Raw genomic sequence first — 21,394 nt, 5'->3', positions numbered from 1 at the left:
GATCTGAATGAATGAAATATTTTCATTGAATACTTTGTTCTGTACAAATTTGAATGTGCTGACAACAAATGAAATTGATTGTCAATCAGTGTTGCTTCTTAAGTGGACAGTTTGATTTCACAGAAGTTTGATTTACTTGGAGTTATATTCTGTTGCTTAAGGGTTCCCTTTATTTTTTTTTAGCAGTATATATACTGCTCAAAAAATAAAGGGAACACTCAAACAACACATCCTAGATCTGAATGAATGAAATATTGTCATTGAATATTTCATTTGCACAACTATTCCATTTGCACAACAGCATGTGAAATTGACTGTCAGTCAGTGTTGCTTCCTAAGTGGACAGTTTGATTTCACAGAAGTCTGATTTACTTGAAGTTATATTCTGTTTTTTAAGTGTTTCCTTTATTTTTTTAGCAGTGTGTACATATATATTCATTAGAATTATTTAGTCACCCACTGGATGATTTATTCTTGCTGCTAACTCACATCAAGCATGAAGAACTTATAACCTATCAAGCCAAATGCACCTCAGTCATTATATACAGTTGCTTCTATATCAGGCACCAATCCCAAATCCATGAAAGGCAACAATCTCCAGCTAAACCACACTCAAGGGGCAAGAATGCATTCAGCCTGGGCATCATGCATCCTTATGCATCCACTCTGCAGCAGTCTCTATCTTCAAGACGGTTGTCACTCACCGTTCTCTTAGAAAGGTCGGAATTCCTCCCAAGTAATATGAATCAAAATGAAATGTATTCATGGGGACCTGAAATCTAACTGTGCCAAATCTAAAAAAATATTGTTTGGGAGAAATGAATAAAACAACCTGAAACAAATAAAAAGGATCAGATTTAAAGCCTTTCGTGTTATTCATTATTTCATTATGATTCCAGCATTTACACTTACAGATAGGATCTTTATTATTACCAATTTTGTGCCCTTTTTATATTTTGTGAACTAGTGAACTATCAACATTATAGGTAAAAAACGAAAATTAAGACAATACTAAAGTACAGTTAGTCAACAGTAAACATAAAATCAGCAAGAAGGGAGAGGAACCCCAAAGTGCTCTTTTAAAATATAGAGTTTTTAAAAGGCCACAGCATAAAGTTTGCAAGAAAAAGATATTAGCTTCCAGTTCTTTTGTAAAAGATAGAAAACGTTGATATGGCCAACAAGCACAAAGCCTTTTCATTTCTTCCCCCTCTTACTTTCAAATAATGATTTAAAAGCATTTCCCTTGGATAGCCATCTGAACCATTTCTCCCAGGCTATCCAACTCTAAAGATGACAAAGCGAAAAATAACCAAAATTGTTTAATATGAACCAAAATAAAGATATGTATAACCAAAAATCGGATCAAAAATAACTCAATCCCTGTCTGAGTTGAATCCATTTGATAACTATTAGAAACCTACTAATATTACAATCTATGATTAAATTCTACTAACAAAAACAATAAATATAATCCATCTAAGTCGCCACAACCCAAACGCCTGCTTGTTTGCAGGTACTACCTCTCATCTTGCTATCTCTCTCCTCTTTCTCTTTTCTCTCTTTTTTTTTCTCTCCCTTTTCTCCCCTTCTATCCTTTCTCTTCCCACATTACTGTTGGATTATCAAATATTACAGCTATAAGATACTTAATTAAGAACTCTGAATACGAAATATTTACATATGGACAAATACCCGAAATGTATATACAATAATATATATAAGCTGTGATACAACAATATTGTTTATCCCACTCCCCTCCCACTTTTCTTTTCTGTATTCCCATCCCCCTTTCCCCCTGTTTTATTCTTTTGTATAAATTAATAAAGTATATTTTTTTTTAAAAAGCATTTCCCTTGAATGACGCAGGAGCCTTTGTATTAATGCCAATCTTTTCTGCCATTACCTTTTATATTGATACCACCCTTAATAAGGATTTAAAATTGTTTAAATCCCTAAGACCATATAACTGAATGTATATAACTGAAAGATATAAAATAGCGCAGACTCTTGGTTAATATAGTAATAAGAGCCGGGGTGGTGCAACAGGTAGAGTGCTGTACTGCAGGCCACTGAAGCTGACTGTAGATCTGTAGGTCTGAGGTTCAAATCTCATCACCGGCTCAGCCTTCCATCCTTTTGAGATGGGTAAAATGAGGACCCGGATTGTGGGAGCGATATGCTGGCTCCGTTAAAAGTGCTATTGCTAATATGTTGTAAGCCGCCCTGAGTCTAAGGAGAAGGACGGCATAAAAATCGAATGGATGGATGGATGGACTTTGCTAAATAATGGCCACAAGATGGAATTTGAAAAGAGATTTACTGATTTCCACAGATTATCTCATAACTGCTATCCCACCCCAGTTGTAAAATGATTCCTGATAAGTATTCCTAGACTTGGATTCTGAGACTATTCTTCAACCATGCATTTCAATCTGTGCAGATGGAACTACTGTATAGAGCAGTGATGGCAAACCTTTTTTCCCTCGGGTACCGAAAGTGCGTGTGCATACACTATCGCGCCTGCGCGAGTGCCCACACCCATAATTCAATGCCTGGGGATGGCGAAAATTGCCTCCCCTGCCCCCCAGAGACCCATTGAAGCCCATTTCTCCAGTTCTGGTGGGCCCAATAGGCCCATTTTTCACCTTCCCTAGACTGTAGAGGCTTCCCTGGAGTCTGGGGAGGGCAAAAACGCCTTCCCCCACCCCCAGGGCCCCTCCTGAAGCCAAAAATGCCCTACCAGAGTCTCCGGGTGAGCTGAAAATCAACTGGCCAGTCCACACATGCATGCCGGAATTTAGCTAGGGCAAAGGCTTGTGTGCCGGCAGATATGGCTCCGAGTGGCACCTGTGGCACCCATGCCATAGGTTCGCCATCACTGGGATAGAGAAATACTTCTCAACTAATATAGAATAGTTGAGAGCTCTCCTCCTGCTAAGAGGAGCAGGAGGAGCACCAGACATTAGGTTTTAATATTTATTTTATTTTATTTTATTAATTTAATTTAATTTAATTTAATTTAATTTAATTTAATTTAATTTAATTTAATTTAATTTAATTTAATTTAATTTAATTTAATTTAATTTAATTTAATTTAATTTAATTTAATTTAATTTAATTTAATTTAATTTAATTTAATTTAATTTAATTTAATTTAATTTAATTTAATTTAATTTTTATTGATTGATTGATTGATTGATTGGATTTGTATGCCGCCCCTCTCCGGACACTTGGGGCGGCTAACAGCAACAATAAAACAGTGTACAATAGTAATCTAATACTAAAAATGATTAAAAACCCATTAATATAAAAACCAAACATACATACATACACACCAGGCATAGAATTATAAAGGCCTAGGGGGAAAGAGGATCTCAATTCCCCCATGCCTGACGGCAGAGGTGGGTTTTAAGCAGCTTACGAAAGGCAAGGAGAGTGGGGGCAATTCTAATCTCCGGGGGGAGTTGGTTTCAGAGGGCCGGGGCCGCCACAGAGAAGGCTCTTCCCCTGGGTCCCACCAAGCAACATTGTTTAGTTGACGGGACCCAGAGAAGGCCCACTCTGTGGGACCTAACTGGTCACTGGGATTCGTGCAGCAGAAGGCGGTCCTGGAGATAATCTGGTCCGGTGCCATGAAGGGCTTTATAGGTCATAACCAACACTTTGAATTGTGACCGGAAACTGATCTGCAATATTATAGTCAGAGGCTATTATTATTATTATTATTATTATTATTATTATTATTATTATTATTTAATTAGATTTGTATGCCACCCCTCTCCGAAGACTCGGCTACATAAGCAACTGGAGTGATATCTCCTGGCAGCAACCTAAACATGAGGTCTTTGCTCTCCGATCTGCATGAAAACATTCTGCTGCCTGAGGAAACAATATGACTGCAGTCCTTACCTTTATATATATATAATATATATAAACAAACCCGAGCTAGTAGTTAACAAGGTGGCGAAAATGGTTTTGTTTATTTGGGAGGAATAGGAAAAGGCTACTCCTGTTTTCCACCAACTGTTACCAAAGGCATTTCTTCACTGCTAGCTGACCCTGTCCATTTCTTACCTCTAGCATAAACACTCTGCTGAATATTAACTCATTTTTGCCTTTCCTAACCTAAGTGCAGATTTCAACGGCTAGAATTTTCTACGCAGCACGGTCAGTGCTGAGAAGCCTAGGTAATGGAAACCACCCGTCTTCTGCATCCTCAGAAGACACTAAAGTTGGCCAAGACTGTCTTAGAACCTTCTGATATCAAGATTCTGATAATACAGAGGTTCCCAAGCATGTTAATCCAACTTCCTCCTGAGAACCTTTTGTCTGGAGGGGCAAAACCAAAGTATGACAAATTTAGTGGTGGGACTAACATATCAGAGCTTGCATTTGCGGAAACTAGTCTGTTTGTGCCCAAGCAGCAAACCAGTCCAGCAAGCTCACCAACCCAACCAGCCAGCCAGCCAGCCAGCCAGCCAGCCAGCCAGCCAGCCAGCCAGCCAGCCAGCCAGCCAGCCAGCCAGCCAGCCAGCCACAGATCAGTAGAAATGGAGTTGAAGTCTTCAATGAAACACAGCAGCAGTAGGAAGTTGTGGAAAAATATATTTACTTCTTTATACTACTACTACTGTCTATACTATACATACAATAAACGAGTATCTTACTAATACCTTGCTACAACTATCTTAGTTCAATTACTCACAGAAACCAACTTTTACAGCGTTACAGCTTCTTTAAGGCATACTTCCACAAACAGCAACAGACAGAGTGAAAGAGCATGGAGCTCTTGCCTAGTTAAATACTTTTTCACATAATTGCTAGGTTGCTGCTGTTATGCTGGGCTTTACGCTACAAGCTCCCAATTAAGTCCAAAGTGGAAACTCAAACACACGTTTGTAAAGTAAACAAAGTTGGTTTATCAAAAGGAAAATACTGGCCAAAACACACTTATAATCAGCCAAAGTGCTCTCCCATACACCACAAGCCTTGAATGCTGTGAAAAACATAAAACAAAAGCAAAGCAGATAAAAGGCAGATGTGAAGACGTCACAGCCACCCCCTTCAAGAAGCTCATGCTGAAACTTAACGGTGAATTGTTCCACAAGATCCTTGAAAATCCTGAAGCAGTTCACAAAAGTCTTTGTAAATTCTGAAGCAAAACCACAAGTCTCTCTCTCTCTCTCTCTCTCTCATAAAACGGATAAACTCCCATGCCCAGAGGCAACAGCACTGGCAATTTATCAGCAGCCCCATTAGCCTAATTACCCCAGCCACAGGTGTTCTCCCTTATTTACTATAATACTTGCGCAGTTGTTCCTTCCTTGACATCAACCTACGTCTGCGAACATCTATGAATGCCTCCCCTTCTGAATCTACTAATGATGATGATGATTCACTAATCGGGTAATTAGCTAATGGCTGCCTGTACTTTCCTCCTCATCCGATGCTGCTTCACTCCCAGAAGCTTCCCTTGACATAGACGCTTCACTGTCGGAAGCTGTTGGCAGTAAAACCGGCCTCTGATAATGTGATGATTCTCCCACATCAACCCCTACAGTCCTTGGAGCAGGAGCTGGCCCAGAGCCCACCACAACAGCTGCAGGCTCAACTGCCTCTGAATGACTCAGCATTCTTACCTGAGGCCTACTTTCTGCATTATGATATTACCTAGGGATTTTTAATTTCTGACATGACACACAGTCCTAATCTCCCACATAATGTCCCCTTATGCTGACATATACATTTGGCAGCAATTTCACATACAGTGATACCTTGTCTTACAAACTTAATTGGTTCCGGGACGAGGTTCTTAAGGGGAAAAGATTGTAAGACAAAACAATGTTTCCCATAGGAATCAATGGAAAAGTGATTAATGCGTGCAAGCCCAAAATTTACCCCTTTTGCCCGCCGAAGCACCCGTTTTTTGCGCTGCTGGGATTCCCCTGAGGTTCCCCTCCATAGGAAACTTCACCTCTGGACTTCTGTGCTTTTGCTATGCTGCAGGGGAATCCCAGCAGGGGAATCCCAGCAGGGGAATCCCAGCATCTCCCAGCATTGTAAAAACAGGTGCTTCGCTGGCAATGGAAGTCCAGAGGTGGGGTTTCCCAGCGAAGGGAGCATCCATGAAATCGCAGCATCGCAAAAACACTGAAGTCCTTGAAACCCCACCACCGGACCTCTGTTTTTGCGATGCTGCGATTTCACTGAGGCTCCCCTCACTGGGAAACCCCCTCTGGACTTCCATTGCCAGCGAAGCACCCGTTTTTGCACTGCTGGGATTCCTCTGTTGGGATTCCCCTGCAGCATCACAAAAACACAGAGGTCCTGCTGGGATTCCCCTGCAGCAGCGCAAAAACAGGTGCTTCACTGGCAACGGAAGTCCGGAGGCGGGGCATCCCAGTGGCGGCGGTGGGTTTGTAAGGTGAAAATAGTTTGTAAGAAGAAGCAAAAAAATCTTAAACCCCGGGTTTGTATCTCGAAAAGTTTGTATGATGAGGCATTTGTAAGATGAGGTATCACTGTATTTGTTTTAAGAGTAAACTTTAAAAATTTCCATATGCATAGCTAAGATTAACGAAATATCTAGCATATTACAAAACATTTTCATAATGATAACTCAGATTGTTTTGGGCAGAGAAACTTACCGATTTTTCTGTTGCGTTGTTCGTGGTTCCATTTAATATTTCTCTCGGAGGTTGTGACTCATCTTTGTATGTGACTACTGGGATGCCATTTTCAATTCGCAAACTAATGAATCTGTCCTATAATGTTTTATGCAAAATAATACATAAACAGACATTAACAGGCATATTTTATTTTATTCTAAATAACCTCTAATATTTATATATTTTCCTAATAATTTGGTTGTTTCAGGTTTCATATTTTAAACAAAAAATACATTGTTCATCTTAGAAAGAGAAAGAGTGCTGCTCTTTCGTACAGATTTCCTGAATTACAATTCCGAATATTATTGTGCAACAACTGGAGAGTATTGGTGGGAGTTACAGTGTTCCCTCGATTTTCGCGGGTTCGAACTTCGCGAAAAGTCTATACCACGGTTTTTCAAAAATATTAATTTAAAAATACTTCATGTTTTTTTCCCTATACCATGTTTTTTCCCTCCTGATGACGTCATATGTCATTGCCAAACCTTCGTCCGCCTTTAATAAATACTTTTAAAAATAAACTTTAATAAATAAACATGGTGAGTAATAATCTAAATAGTTGCTAAGGGAATGGAAAATTGCAGTTTAGGGGTTTAAAGTGTTAAAGGAAGGCTTGTGATACTGTTCATAGCCAAAAATAGTGTATTTACTTCCGCATCTCTACTTCGCGGAAATTCGACTTTCGCGGGCGGTCTCAGAAAGCATCCCCCGCGAAAATCGAGGGAACACTGTACTGATTGAAGCCAATAAAGACCAACATTTTCCCATCTAACTACAAATCCAACATCCAAATATTTTTCATTTTTAATCTATGAGAAAGCCATAATAAAGACGTAATGCATCTTTCTGGTTTGACATGGGGACTATTTGTTTCTATCAGCAGGCAACAATACGATATGGAACCTGAACTAGGAATTTTATATATGCTCATGAACACAGGCAACAATAGTCCTACATTTGCTTGAACAGAGGCTAAGGCTACCAAAATAATATGAACTAAAAGGGCAGTGATTCTAACAGATGAACATTGTATTTTGCTTTCTGCCATTCAAGCCCAACCATTCTTCCTATATCTTTCCTTTTCTTCAAGTGAGTCAGTAGCTCATGGAGCATCAGAAATTGATTGGATTTGATCTGATCTTTATGTCTAAAGACATAAATTATGTCTAAAGACATAAAAACATAAATTTTCCAGCTTCACAGTTTATGACTATATCACTCCACGCAATATTTGAATATTCCTAGGTTAGTGAGAAAAATAGTGAAGACTGTTTGCACTATTGTAGTTTTATAGTAATTTACACTTCCACAAAGTAAATCCATATTACTAAGTACAGTATATCCCGGAATGGATTAACTTTATTTCAGTTAACAGATATTATGCCAATTACAGCCGAGAAAGTAAATTCTCAACATGTCATCATTCATTCATTCATTCATTCATTCATTCATTCATTCATTCATTCATTCATTCATTCATTCATTAGATTTGTATGCTGGCCCTCTCCAAGGACTTGGAGCGGCTTCCAACAAGCAATACAGTTTACAAGTCCAATATTTAAAAACAAAATACATTAAGAAACCCTTATTAAAAACAATCACACAACGCAACAAGCCATGCATAAAACAGGACAGCCGGGCAAATCAATTTCCCCATGCCTGGCAACATAGGTGGATTTTAAGAGTTTGCGGAAGGCAAGGAGAGTGGGGGCAGTCCTAATCTCTGGGGGGAGCTGATTCCAGAGGGCTGGAGCCGCCACAGTGAAGGCTCTTCCCCTGGATCCCACCAAATGACATTGCTTTGTCGACGGAATTCGGAGAAGGCTGACTCTGGGGCCTAATCAGTTGCTGGGATTCGTGCAGCAGAAGGCGGTCTCGAAGGTATTCTGGTCCGATGCCATGTAGAGCTTTATAGGGCATAACCAACACTTTGAATTGTGACCGGAAACTGATCGGCAGCCAGTGTAGGCTGCAGAGTGTTGATATAACATGGGCAGATCAAGGGAAGCCCATGATTGCTCTCGCAGCCGTGTTCTGCACGATCTGGAGTTTCCAAACACTCTTCAAAGGTAGCCCCATGTAGAGAGCATTACAGTAGTCGAGCCTCGAGGTATGAAGGCATGAGTGACTGTGAGCAGTGACTCCTGGTCCAAATAGGGCTGCAACTGGTGCACCAGGCGAACCTGGGCAAACGCCCTCCTCGCCACAGCTGAAAGATGGTGTTCTAATGTCAGCTGTAGATTGAGGAGGATGCCCAAGTTGCAGACCCTCTCCGAGGGGGTCAATAATCCCCCCCAGGGTAATGGACGGACAGATGGAATTGTCCTTGGGAGGCAAAACAAACAGCCACTCCGTCTTGTCGGGGTTGAGTTTGAGCCTGTTGACACCCATCCAGACCCTAACAGCCTCCAGGCACCGGTACATCACTTCCACTGCTTCACTGTATCTGTACATCTATATTTAAAATGTTTTACAAATTAACCTTTCCTTTGGGATTATGCTAGTTAATAGAGCTGTTTTATGAGATGCATTTACTATTGTTTAAATCAAATATTACTGAAGAGAACCTGGAGATGCATGCAAAATGCAAACCTACAGCTCAATTTTCCCACTCAGATTCCCCAACTCAGAAGACAACTTCACCCACCAACAAACTCTACATAATGGAATGAATGAGGAATCTGGATAAGTGGGGAATCACTCATTTGCAGGACGTTTTGTATGTTTTCATTAAAAAACATTTAAGCAGCTATTCTTGTTTATTTAAGTCTTAAACTATGAATAAAATAATTGGGCATTTAAAAACGTCTCTCAGATGCCTTTAGGGCAACACCATTCCTTAATAGGAAAGAGGAAAAATTTAAATGGATTAAGAATAATATTTTTTCCTATGAATGAAATTGAGGCCACGCATTGCAAGCTGCCCTGAATTTTCGGAGAAGGGAGGCTTACAAATCTAATAAATAATAATTATTATAATGTACACACATAATGTACACATTATAATGTACACCCACCCACCATACTATACATACATATACATACACACATACATATACAGTGGTACCTCTACCTACAAATACCTCTACTTACAAACTTTTCTAGATATGAACTGGGTGTTCAATTTTTTTTTGCCTCTTCTCAAGAACCATTTTCCACTTACAAACTTGAGCCTCCAATACTGTAACCAAGAAAGGAAAGGAGAAGCCTCTGTGGGGCCTCTCTAGGAATCTTCTGGGAGGAAACAAGGCTGGAAAAGGCAGGGAGAAGTCTCCGTGGGCCTCTCTAGGAATCTCCTGGGAGGAAACAGGGCCTCCACCCTCCCTGTGTTTTCCCCAATCGCATGCATTATTTGCTTTTACATTGATTCCTATAAGAAAAATTGCTTCTTCTTACAAACTTTTCTACTTAAGAACCTGGTCACGGAGCAAATTACTGTAAGTTCGTAAGTAGAGATACCACTGTATACATATACCTGTGTATGTGAGAGAGATTTTTTTTTTCATTGAGTCTACCTGGTATACCCAAATATGGGAGGAGCATACAGCTTCCTTTTTGCCTCTCGGCCCCACCAGAGGCCATATTCCAAGGCAGATAAACTTTTTATAGCCGACAACTATAGTCTATAAGTGTAACATATTTTTGCTGAGATTGAAACGGAAGGGAAACTAGGATACAGTACATCTATTTTGAGCTTATTTCCTTACAAGCTCGAAATAGATCTATACAGTACTAGTCTCCCTTCCTTTACACACACACACACACACACACACACACACACACACCTACATTCTGTACATAAATACATATATAACAGATCTCTGAAATCCATTTTGACCAAGTCTGTTTCTTTATATCACCAAACTATCAAAACTGTTTATGAATAATTTTTCAAACACTACAATGTATGTGGGAATCTGAAACAATTGGTTATTTGAATCTGTGTTTCAAATTATTTTCAACGATAGGTTAATAGATACAAAAGTTGGGGTTGGTATTGACCTATTTACATTGTTTCAGAACAATTTATCTGTATGGATCTTCTGTTCCCTGTGCCTAATTTTTTCCCTTCCTCTTCCCCCACACTTTCCAGTTTGCCTGGAAGCATTTACGTGAATATTAATTACCTGATTTTCTGCAAAGAACACCAACCCGACATCTGAAGTAGTTTGAATGGTTTGTTCATACCTGATACCTGAGTTGGGAGAAGATTTGATTTGTGCATAACCTATGCCTTCAAAGTAAAACTTAACAGATTGTTCCCTGTATCTGAAATAAAGAAATATGCAGATGAAAATGCTACCAAGCATATTTGATATACTATCAAGAAATGATTTAAACCAAGAAAACAGTCAAGCTAAATGAAAATTGTGTTTCCCTTCCTAAGGAGGGAAACTATGTTAAAGCTACATCATTTCTTCACAGATATTTGTTTTCTTATCGTTTTTAACATTTATAAAGTTTATAACATTTAAAGTTCCTTAACATTTATAAAGTTTAAATAATAGCTTAAGATTGGTTTTGTCAACTCTAAAATAAAGCTGTGTCTCAAAAGAAATTGCAAGTTTACCAAACTTCTTCATCTTTCTTCAATCTGCAGAGGAACAAATTTCTTTGAATTTCAAAACTTGCTTCACAGGTTGCACTAAGCTATTTTTGTTTCAACCATATTTATTGAATAGGGCACAATTCAAACATCATGCTAAGCACCAGTCCTCGTTTCAAAATCACAATCAGTGGATTCTCATAAGGAACGTGTTAAGAAGCTTAAACATGACTCAGACTTAGCTCAAAGACTAAACTAGGACTGGAAACTCAGGTTCTTCATTTTCAGCCACTAAAATTCACCGGGTGCCTTGGGACCATTTAAAGCATTTCAGTACCTTACTGCATTGGGAAGGGCGGGAGGGGGGGGATTGAAAGAAAAAGTGCCATATAATCTTGATTAACTTAAAATCTGAATATGACTTTAAAAGATACATAGAAGTTTTTGAAAGCTGATAATAACTAACCATATTTGGATAGGAGAAATAGGATGTGTTTGACAACTTTCAGCATTGATAATTATCTAAAGAACATCTAGGGAAAAAATTACCTCCTGCATGGTTGCACCGCAGTAGTATTAAGATTAAAAGTCTTCTTGAAATTGTACAGACTGAAAACTCTGTCATTTAAGCTATCTAATTCAATGCAGCCTTGATAACGTGGATAATCCAGTGCTCTCGGAGGCTATAAGAATAAGAACACTCTTTTTAAACAAAATAGCAGTAAATTTCAATAATACTCAGTACTTTATAAACACAGAAATTGCAATTGTCATGAGATTCTGTGGCCTCTGATACATTTTCATTACTGCATTATATAGACCCAACCATTACAATGACATTCAAAATTCCATATCCTTAAAATTCTAATTCTTAATTAAAAGAACTTAAAAAGAAACTTTTGGCTTTTAAGATTGCAAAAATAACTTTGAATATTTGGAATTTACTGATTCACTGAATGTTCGCCCTAAAAGTTAAAAATCTCACTTCCATACAACATTCATCAATTCCTCCAACCTATTTTGAAGTCAACCATGCAGTTATACTCATTCTTCAGAATAAAGAAAGCAGGCAGAGAAAATCTTGAGACAATTGGTGTTTACAACTGCATCTACATGCAGGGATGTATGCAGTGGAATACCCCAAAGCTCTCGTTTAAGCCCAATGTTCTTCAACATTTTCATCAATTACTTGGACAAGGCAGGGGATAGATGGGGAACTCATCAAATTTGTAGATGACACCAAACTGACAGGATTAGCCAACTCTCCAGAAGATAGGCTCAAAATACAGAAGGATCTTGGCAGACTTGAACATTGGGCGCTATCAAATAAAATGAAATTCAATGGTGGAAAAAGTAAGGTTCTACATTTAGGCAAGAAAAACCAAATGCACAGGTACAGTATATGTGGTACATTACTCAACAGTAATAACTGTGAAAGGGATCTTGGAGTCCTAGTGGACAACCATTTAAATATGAACCAGCACTGTGCAGCAGCTGCCCAAAAAGCCAACACAGTTCTAGGCTGCATTAACAGAGGGATAGAATCAAGACCACATGAAGTGCTAATACTACTTTATAATGCCTAGGTAAGGCCACACTTGGAATACTGCATTCAGTTTTGGCCGCCACGATGCAAAAAGAAAGTTGAAACTCTGCAAACTGTGAGTGATTGATATGTATGGTATGTATAGGGTTTTTTAAATTGTTTTTACTGTATTTGACTTTTTTAACAAGTAAATTACATTATTCTAAATAAAACAAATACAGTTAATAGTGTGCTTGCTGTTGTAGGTTTAGGTGTAGGTATAATCTGAGTATTGCATTAGTGTTAACACCGTATTGAAAAATGAAAGGAAACAAACTGTCCAGATAATAATATATGATATTTTAACCCTTTTTTTTACATGGGATGATAATTTTTCATTATATCAAACAGCAAACATGAGAGTTTTTTGGAATGTAATTGAGATTCTAACTAGCTTACTGATGGTAAGAGATGCATATAAGTCTTATAAGGTGTGTTATTGTCTCTGTGATAAGGAATAATAGAATTCTTGGTTGCAAATTTATGGAAAATATGGTTAAAGAATGTTTACTAGAATATACAATGAACCCCAACATTTTATATTCATCCAAGTAGCAGATAAGTAATTTTTAGGTTGATCAGATTAAATTTTCTTTGAAGATATTAAAGTTAAATTTTGGGAAAATAATGAAAAAAACTAGTAATTTAACAGCACATTATTTAAAACAAGAGAAACAGAAAATGTAAGCTAATTAATTTATCACTTGCATTTTAATATAAAATAAATAATTTTCTGATCTTGATGATACGGTAGATCAACAACACATATGTAATATTTTGAGTGAATTTGATATTCAACTGTTACCCCAGGACTGTGTAAGGATTTTGAAAGCAGATTTAGAACTTAAAAAATATTTGAGACAATTCAGCTGATGAAAAGCAGAAAGCCTCCAGCCTAGATGGTTTCCCTATTAAATAGTATAAATATTTTATAGTTATTTTGAGTCCAGTATTATAGGAGGCTTATACTAAATAATTTACATATGATTAATTGACTTTATCTTTTTACGAGACTTATATCAAGTGAATTTAAAATCAGGTTAAGGTTCTAAATTCTATGGAAAGGTATAAAGCCATATCATTAATTAAGGAAGACACTATTAACTGTTTTGTTGGCTAGATCATTTCAATGAATGGTATCATACAAAAGCTATCCATCTCAGTCCAGATTTATTAAAACTAGACATCAGACCATTTACATTTATTAATAGATATTCTGGACATAGTTCAAGATGTATTAGATTCTGCTGCATTAAAATCTTCAGAAGCTGAAAAGTTTTTGAAATGTTTCAGATTAATTTTCTAAAGCAAGCTACATGTGGATATGGATTTCTACCTCCTTTAATTATATGGATTGCAATTATATTTAAGAGCCAGTTTGGTGTAGTGGTTAAAGGCTAGAAACAGGAGATCATGAATTATAATCCTATCTTAAGCATGAAGCCAGCTTGAAGCCTATCTCTAAACATCCCAGAAGAAGGCAATGCCAAGCCACTTCAAAAATGTGGTCCAGAAAACTGTGAATTGTTATGTTCAATTTTACTCCAAAGATAAATAGCACTATTTTACTTGAAAGTACATGCAGAATATGAACTTTACATCATTTATTTTATAATTGATTTAAACTTTAAACTGCTATGTTGTAAGCCGCCCCGAATCTTCAGAGAGGGGCGGCATACAAATCTAATAAATTATTATTATCATTATGATTAAATCAATTATTTTATAATTTTTAAATCTATTATTTTATAATTATTATTTTAAGGAATTTCAATGGCTTCACACAGACTTTTTTTTTGCCTACTATACCACAGTTGGAAAATAATCAGCTGAAGGATGACTTAAAACTGGGGTTTCGAACTCAATTTCATTGAGGGCTGCATCAATGTTGAGGTTGACACTGGAGGGGCCAGTGGGCAGGGACGGATTCCTATTACCACCACTACCAGTGTGCTGCATGCGCAACTTCAGTTAGCTTGCATGTGTGGGTGCACCCCAGCATGTTTTTGCTTCCACGCATGCACAGAAGCAAAAAAAAAATCACTAAAATCTCACGCACACAGAAGCAAAAACACTCTGGGACACACACACACACAAGCTAACTGAAGCTGCGCATGCAGTGCAACTTTCGCTACCAGTGTGGCATCCACATCCAGACCAGTCGCAACCCAATACTGCCAGTGGGCGTGGTTGAGATGGGCATGGCCAACTCAACATCACTTGTATCAAGGCGCCTGTGCTGGCCTGATCACTTTACCAATGAAAACAGGCTCCCGAGTTCCGTTTTTGGCTACGACGGCCTCTTGTAACCCTCTGCCAGCAAAAACAGAGCTCTGTCTTCTCTGGCAGAGGCACTATTAGCCAGTCCTTCACTGTTTCCAGTGCGGCCCTGCAGGCCAAAGCTAAGCATCCCATAGGCCAGATCTGGCCCATGGGCATTGAGTTTGTCACCCCTGCCATAAACAGTTGCTTGAGGTGCTTCAAAGAAACTGAAGTATTCTTGTTTTTGATTAAATTGGTCTCTGAAATTTTATATGATTTTATATTTATATTAATTTTTTTTTAATGTGATAGGTTTGACAAATCTATAAATCCTTTTAACCTTTTCCTATAACGCCCAAAAACAAATCATGAAAGTTGGCTAATTTTTTCCATTTTCAAATTTCTGCTCTTTGTTTCAAAGCTGGGTAATGTTGGACACAGAATTTGAAGAAAAATAAACAGCAGCATAACCTATCAAGGCATATTCTTCAGTGGAGATATTATTCAAGGTTGACTCAGCCTTCCATCCTTACGAGGTGGGTAAAATGAGGACCCGGATTGTGGGGGCAATAGCCTCACTCTGTTAAAAAAAAAAAAGTGCTATTGCTAACATGTTGTAAGCTGCCCTGAGTCTAAGGAGAAGGGGGGCATAAAAATCAATCAATCAATCAAACTAACTAACTAACTAACTAACTAACTAACTAACTAACTAACTAACTAACTAACTAACTAAATAACTAAATAACTAAATAAATATTTCCAAGTACTTTTTTTGTAAGAACAATAGGGTAAAATTATGAGGTGCCATCTCTTAGATTACAAAAAATAAAGATTTTTTTCTAATATTTGCATAAGACATAAAGCTATTACCGTAAATTCTGGTGGATAGCCTCCCACATAGAAAACTACTTTGTCAGGATCCAGGTTAAGAAGAGTTTTACTATTCCTACTGGGATCTTGAGGTTCATATCTGGCTGGCAAATCTGCGGATGCAGAATATCTATATGCTAATTCTGCATACTGGTAAATTCTAGAGAAGAAGAAAAATACATACAACTGAAAATCTTCCAGTATGAGTGCAGGAAAAGATCTATTTTAAGGGTACGTACCTCTTAAATGTGACTTGATCCAAAGCTATGTCCCTAGTACTTTTCTCGTACAATTTTTCCGCCACTAGTATTTCATTTTCAGAGCCTCCTAGGTTATAGGCGCAAATAAGGTGACCATCACGAATAGCCATACCGATATAGTTACTGGAACTCTGAAAATGGAAGTGTAAGTTAATTCTTCAGACAACTCCTATATATTATATAATTCTTTAAAAAAAAAAATCATCAAACATAACACCTGCAAAGAAGTCGTGTGCAAACTTGATCATCAGGGAAGGGATTTATTTTCAATTTTTCTCAGTCTGCTGATTTTTTTAAAAAAAAACCTCATAAGCTTTTGAAGTTGTCTTAGAGATAAATTTAAATTCAATGTAGATATTCAAGGCAGGTGGATGGTAAAAATTCTCCAAAGAACTCTGAATGTTTATAATCCTCTAATTTGGTTGAAATTAATTTCTAGCGCTCAAATTCAGCATTTTGTAGGGTAAATCATTTCCACTAATATATAGTATAAGTAAATATACATACACAAATGCACACATGGTAAACCCTGATTAACAGACTAGTAAATGAAGTGGTGCCCATTTCAGCCAATGTCCTTTAAAAGTTGAATCAGATTTATGTATGTCTAAAGTTTTCATATATGGTTCAAAACACACAGAAAACACAATATCCAAAGCTTCACATGAAACAACAGGCTTAAAACATCTACATTCGAAAAATCAATTAGAAAATTATAATACGATGGATAATTAACACAAATAATTCATGGGAGTACACATCTGATTCTTTTAGAAAGTAATTATGTGGCTCCTTTGACATAATGATAGAAACTTGGCTCTATTTTTAGCTATAACTCCATTTACTTCCTGCATTAAAGATACATTTGGAAGATAATTTTGACCATTATTCAAATGATAAATCCCAAATTGTAAATATTGGATAAATAATTGGTTGGGGTGGAGGAAGTCTGTATATGATCAAAACTCAATTCAGAGACTTATGGGAGAATGAAGAGCTTTTAGAGATAACAGAATCCAATAACCTAAAAGTTCTGGATTGGGACCACTGCTGATGAAAACATCAAAGACAGTATTGTTACATCCATGACTTATTTTTAAAGGTGAGGATGTGGCCTCTGCAATAGACAGAATGCCTCCCTTCATCTCAAATTTATTCACTTATAGTTATTGACCAGCCAGGTAATAAAAAATGGGGGAGAGGGGAGACAAGCAGTGTTAAAATATAGCTAAGACATAAGTTAAAAAGTTAAAAGATTTAGACTTATTTTTTTTAAAAAAATGAATAAACTGCGGTAAAATAAAATATATTTTGGTTATATATTTATGATTTTTCAAAAATGACTTGGTAAAAAATAGCCAACACTTACATCTTTGTTACCCAGATACATGACAAACATGTCGCGTGTTTGTGATTGTGTCCTATCTTCCTTTTTAGGTCTTTGGAGAAGGAAAGAAAGGGAAGTATAACCCTTCAGATCATCCAGGATATCAGGAAGTCGAACTTCAACTCCCGAGTTGCCATTGAATTTCATAGGGATGGCCACCTAAAATAAGGTTTGTAAGTAATTGCAAACTTACTTAGGAAGCAAAGCAAAGCTTCAACTTAGACACATTTCATAAAGCCATACCATACTTACAGTTTATTGTTCTTAAACAATTCTATCAATTTGTATTTACACAGTTTTGTGAATATTACTCTTATCCCCATTGACCTGACCTATGTAGGTATCCCAAATAAAATAGTTTTGAGAAAGGATACATAAAAATATTTTGATAAGTATGTAGGAATAATTTTTAAAAAGGAATGAAGAAAATTTTCCCCACGCACCTTATTTGCAGCATCTCTGGCTTGCTGGATGAGCTCCCTAATGCGATTTATATTCTCAGTTATATTGCTTGTTGATATTACTTGCTGATTGATATTTGTAATCTTGTTAAACAGATCTGGGAGCATGTTCGTTAAGTTATTTACTGTTGAAAGCATTTTAAAATGAGGGAGAAATATAGGATATTACATATCAAATTACAAATTGCCAATTTATATACATAATTATTATAACTATGGCTAAAGTAACTAGAAATTTAATTTTTACTTATTAACAATACAGTGTTCCCTCGCTTTTCACGGGGGATGCGTTCCGAGACCGCCCGCGAAAGTTGAATTTCCGCAAAGTAAATACACTATTTTTGGCTATGAACAGTATCCCAAGCCTTCCCTTAACACTTTAAACTCCTAAATTGCAATTTTCCATTCCCTTAGCAACCATTCAGATTATTACTCACCATGTTTATTTATTAAAGTTTATTAAAAAAATATTTATTAAAGGCAGACGAAAGTTTGGCGATGACATATGACGTCATCGGGTGGGAAAAACCGTGGTATAGGGAAAAAACCCGCAAAGTATTTTTTAATTAATATTTTTGAAAAACCGTGGTATAGACTTTCCGCGAAGTTCGAACCTGCGAAATTCGAGAGAATACTGTACACTAGTTTAATTATTAGCCCCAAGTGGGTACAGAAAGGAAAAATGATAATTGAGCATCTTGCCATGGCCTATTTTGTTTTCAAGGACATAACCTAGAAGAAATAGCTATGCTGTTAAGCTTAAACATACAAACAGCTTTTTCCAGTCTTTCACATCTGCCAAATGTCTTGAACTACAAAAATTATTCACCCATACCCAACATTCAAGTTGAAGAATTTGAGATTCGTTTAAACACCTACTGGGAAATAGAATTATTATTTTGGAGGGAACATGACTAGTATTGTACTATAAGCCCAATAATCACTACAGCTCTCTAACAATACAACAGAAAGTGGAACTTTTTCCAATACAGTGTTCCCTCGATTTTCACGGGGGATGCGTTCCAAGACTGCCCGTTTATTAAAAAATGTATTTATTAAAGTCGGATGAAAGTTTGGCGATGACATATGACGTCATTGGGCGGGAAAAAACGTGGTATAGGGAAAAAACCTGCAAAGTATTTTTTAGAAACATAGAAACATAGAAGACTGACGGCAGAAAAAGACCTCTTGGTCCATCTAGTCTGCCCTTTTACTATTTCCTGTATTTTATCTTAGGATGGATATATGTTTATCCCAGGCATGTTTAAATTCAGTTACTGTGGATTTCCCAACCACGTCTGCTGGAAGTTTGTTCCAAGGATCTACTACTCTTTCAGTAAAATAATATTTTCTCATGTTGCCTTTGATCTTTCCCCCAACTAACTTCAGATTGTGTCCCCTTGTTCTTGTGTTCACTTTCCTGTTAAAAACACTTCCCTCCTGAACCCTATTTAACCCTTTAACATATTTAAATGTTTCGATCATGTCCCCCCTTTTCCTTCTGTCTTCCAGACTATACAGATTGAGTTCATTCAGTCTTTCCTGATACGTTTTATACTTAAGACCTTCCACCATTCTTGTAGCCCGTCTTTGGACCCGTTCAATTTTGTCAATATCTTTTTGTAGGTGAGGTCTCCAGAACTGAACACAGTACTCCAAATGTGGTCTCACCAGCGCTCTATATAAGGGGATCACAATCTCCCTCTTCCTGCTTGTTATACCCCTAGCTATGCAGCCAAGCATCCTACTTGCCTTTCCTACCGCCCGACCACACTGTTCACCCATTTTGAGACTGTCAGAAATCACTACCCCTAAATCCTTCTCTTCTGAAGTTTTTGCTAACACAGAACTGCCAATGCAATACTCAGATTGAGGATTCCTTTTCCCCAAGTGCATTATTTTACATTTGGAAACATTAAACTGCAGTTTCCATTGCTTTGACCATTTATCTAGTAACGCTAAATCATTTACCATATTACAGACCCCTCCAGGAATATCAACCCTATTGCACACTTTAGAGTCATCGGCAAATAGGCAAACCTTCCCTACCAAACCTTCCCCTATGTCACTCACAAACATATTAAAAAGAATAGGACCCAGAACAGATCCTTGTGGCACACCGCTTGTAACCTGACTCTGCTCAGAATACTCGCCATTAACAATAACTCTCTGATGTCTATGCTTCAGCCAGCTTGAAATCCACTGAACTATCCAGGGATTAAGTCCAATCTTCACTAATTTATCTATCAGCTCTTTATGTGGAACCGTATCAAAGGCTTTGCTGAAGTCCAGATAGGCAATATCCACGGCACCACCTTGATCCAACACCTTTGTGACATAGTCAAAGAACTCAATGAGATTAGTCTGACACGATTTGCCTTCAGTAAAGCCATGCTGATTTGGGTCCAATAAGTTATTGTTTTTTAGATGCTGATTTATCCTCTTTTTGAGTAGAGTCTCCATCATTTTAACTACAACTGATGTCAAGCTAACTGGCCTGTAGTTACCAGCTTCTTCTCTACTGCCCTTCTTGTGGATAGGCACAACACTGGCCATTCTCCAATCCTCAGGAACATCTCCTGTTAACAGGGATTTGTTAAACAAATCAGTCAGGGGGGTAGCAATGATAGATCTGAGTTCTTTAAGAACTCTGGGGTGGATGCCATCTGGACCCATTGCCTTATTTATCTTTAATCTTTCAAGTTCTTCTAAGACATCGGCTTCTAAGATCACTGGAGCTGAATCCCTACAGCTGGAAGCAATGCTATATCCCTCTATAGTATTATTATTATTTTGTAAGGTGTCTTTTGAGAAAACTGAACAGAAGTAGCTATTGAAATGGTCAGCGATCTCCTTATTCCCATCAATGTATGTATTATTCCCGGTACTAAGCTTTGTGATGCTGCAGTTTTTCTTCTTCCTATCACTAATATATCTGAAGAAGGTTTTATCCCCCTTCTTTACAGATTTTGCTATTTCTTCCTCTTTTGAGGCTTTAGCAGCATATATTATCTGTTTCGCCTCCTTCTGTCTCATTTTATACACCTCTCTATCAGCTATACTTCCAGACTCTTTATACCTCCTATAGGCAGCCTTTTTTTCATTGACTATAGCCCTTACATCATTGCTAAACCATAGCGGTTTCTTCTTCCTTTTACCTTTAGTTACTTGCTTTACATAAAGTCTTGTGGCTTTTAAGATGGCCTTTTTTAATACAGTCCACTGGGTGCTTGCTCCTGCCATTTTATCCCTCCCCTTTAATTCATTATTTAAATATTCCCCCATTGCATTAAAATTTGTTTTTCTGAAATCCAATACTTTGGTTGCAGTATAGGATTGCTCACCATCAGTT

At 37.4% G+C, this 21,394-nt stretch overlaps 1 protein-coding gene across 1 annotated transcript in view; it reads right to left on the bottom strand.

Annotated features, from left to right (window-relative positions):
• The window catches only part of LAMA3 (laminin subunit alpha 3), a 173,899-nt gene that overhangs the window by 16,708 nt on the left and 135,797 nt on the right, over positions 1-21,394 (bottom strand). The window contains exons 55-62 of the mRNA XM_070747653.1: positions 18,025-18,167; positions 17,564-17,740; positions 16,174-16,325; positions 15,935-16,094; positions 11,767-11,900; positions 10,799-10,940; positions 6,651-6,767; positions 705-832 (exon numbers count right to left, since the gene is read on the bottom strand). Coding sequence (XP_070603754.1) covers positions 705-832; positions 6,651-6,767; positions 10,799-10,940; positions 11,767-11,900; positions 15,935-16,094; positions 16,174-16,325; positions 17,564-17,740; positions 18,025-18,167 — 1,153 coding nt within the window. The remainder of the gene's footprint in view (positions 1-704; positions 833-6,650; positions 6,768-10,798; positions 10,941-11,766; positions 11,901-15,934; positions 16,095-16,173; positions 16,326-17,563; positions 17,741-18,024; positions 18,168-21,394) is intronic.

The sequence above is a fragment of the Erythrolamprus reginae genome, chromosome 3, assembly GCF_031021105.1.
Source record: "Erythrolamprus reginae isolate rEryReg1 chromosome 3, rEryReg1.hap1, whole genome shotgun sequence".
In the NCBI taxonomy this organism is placed as follows: domain Eukaryota; kingdom Metazoa; phylum Chordata; class Lepidosauria; order Squamata; family Dipsadidae; genus Erythrolamprus; species Erythrolamprus reginae.
This window is presented reverse-complemented; position numbering and strand designations above follow the sequence as displayed.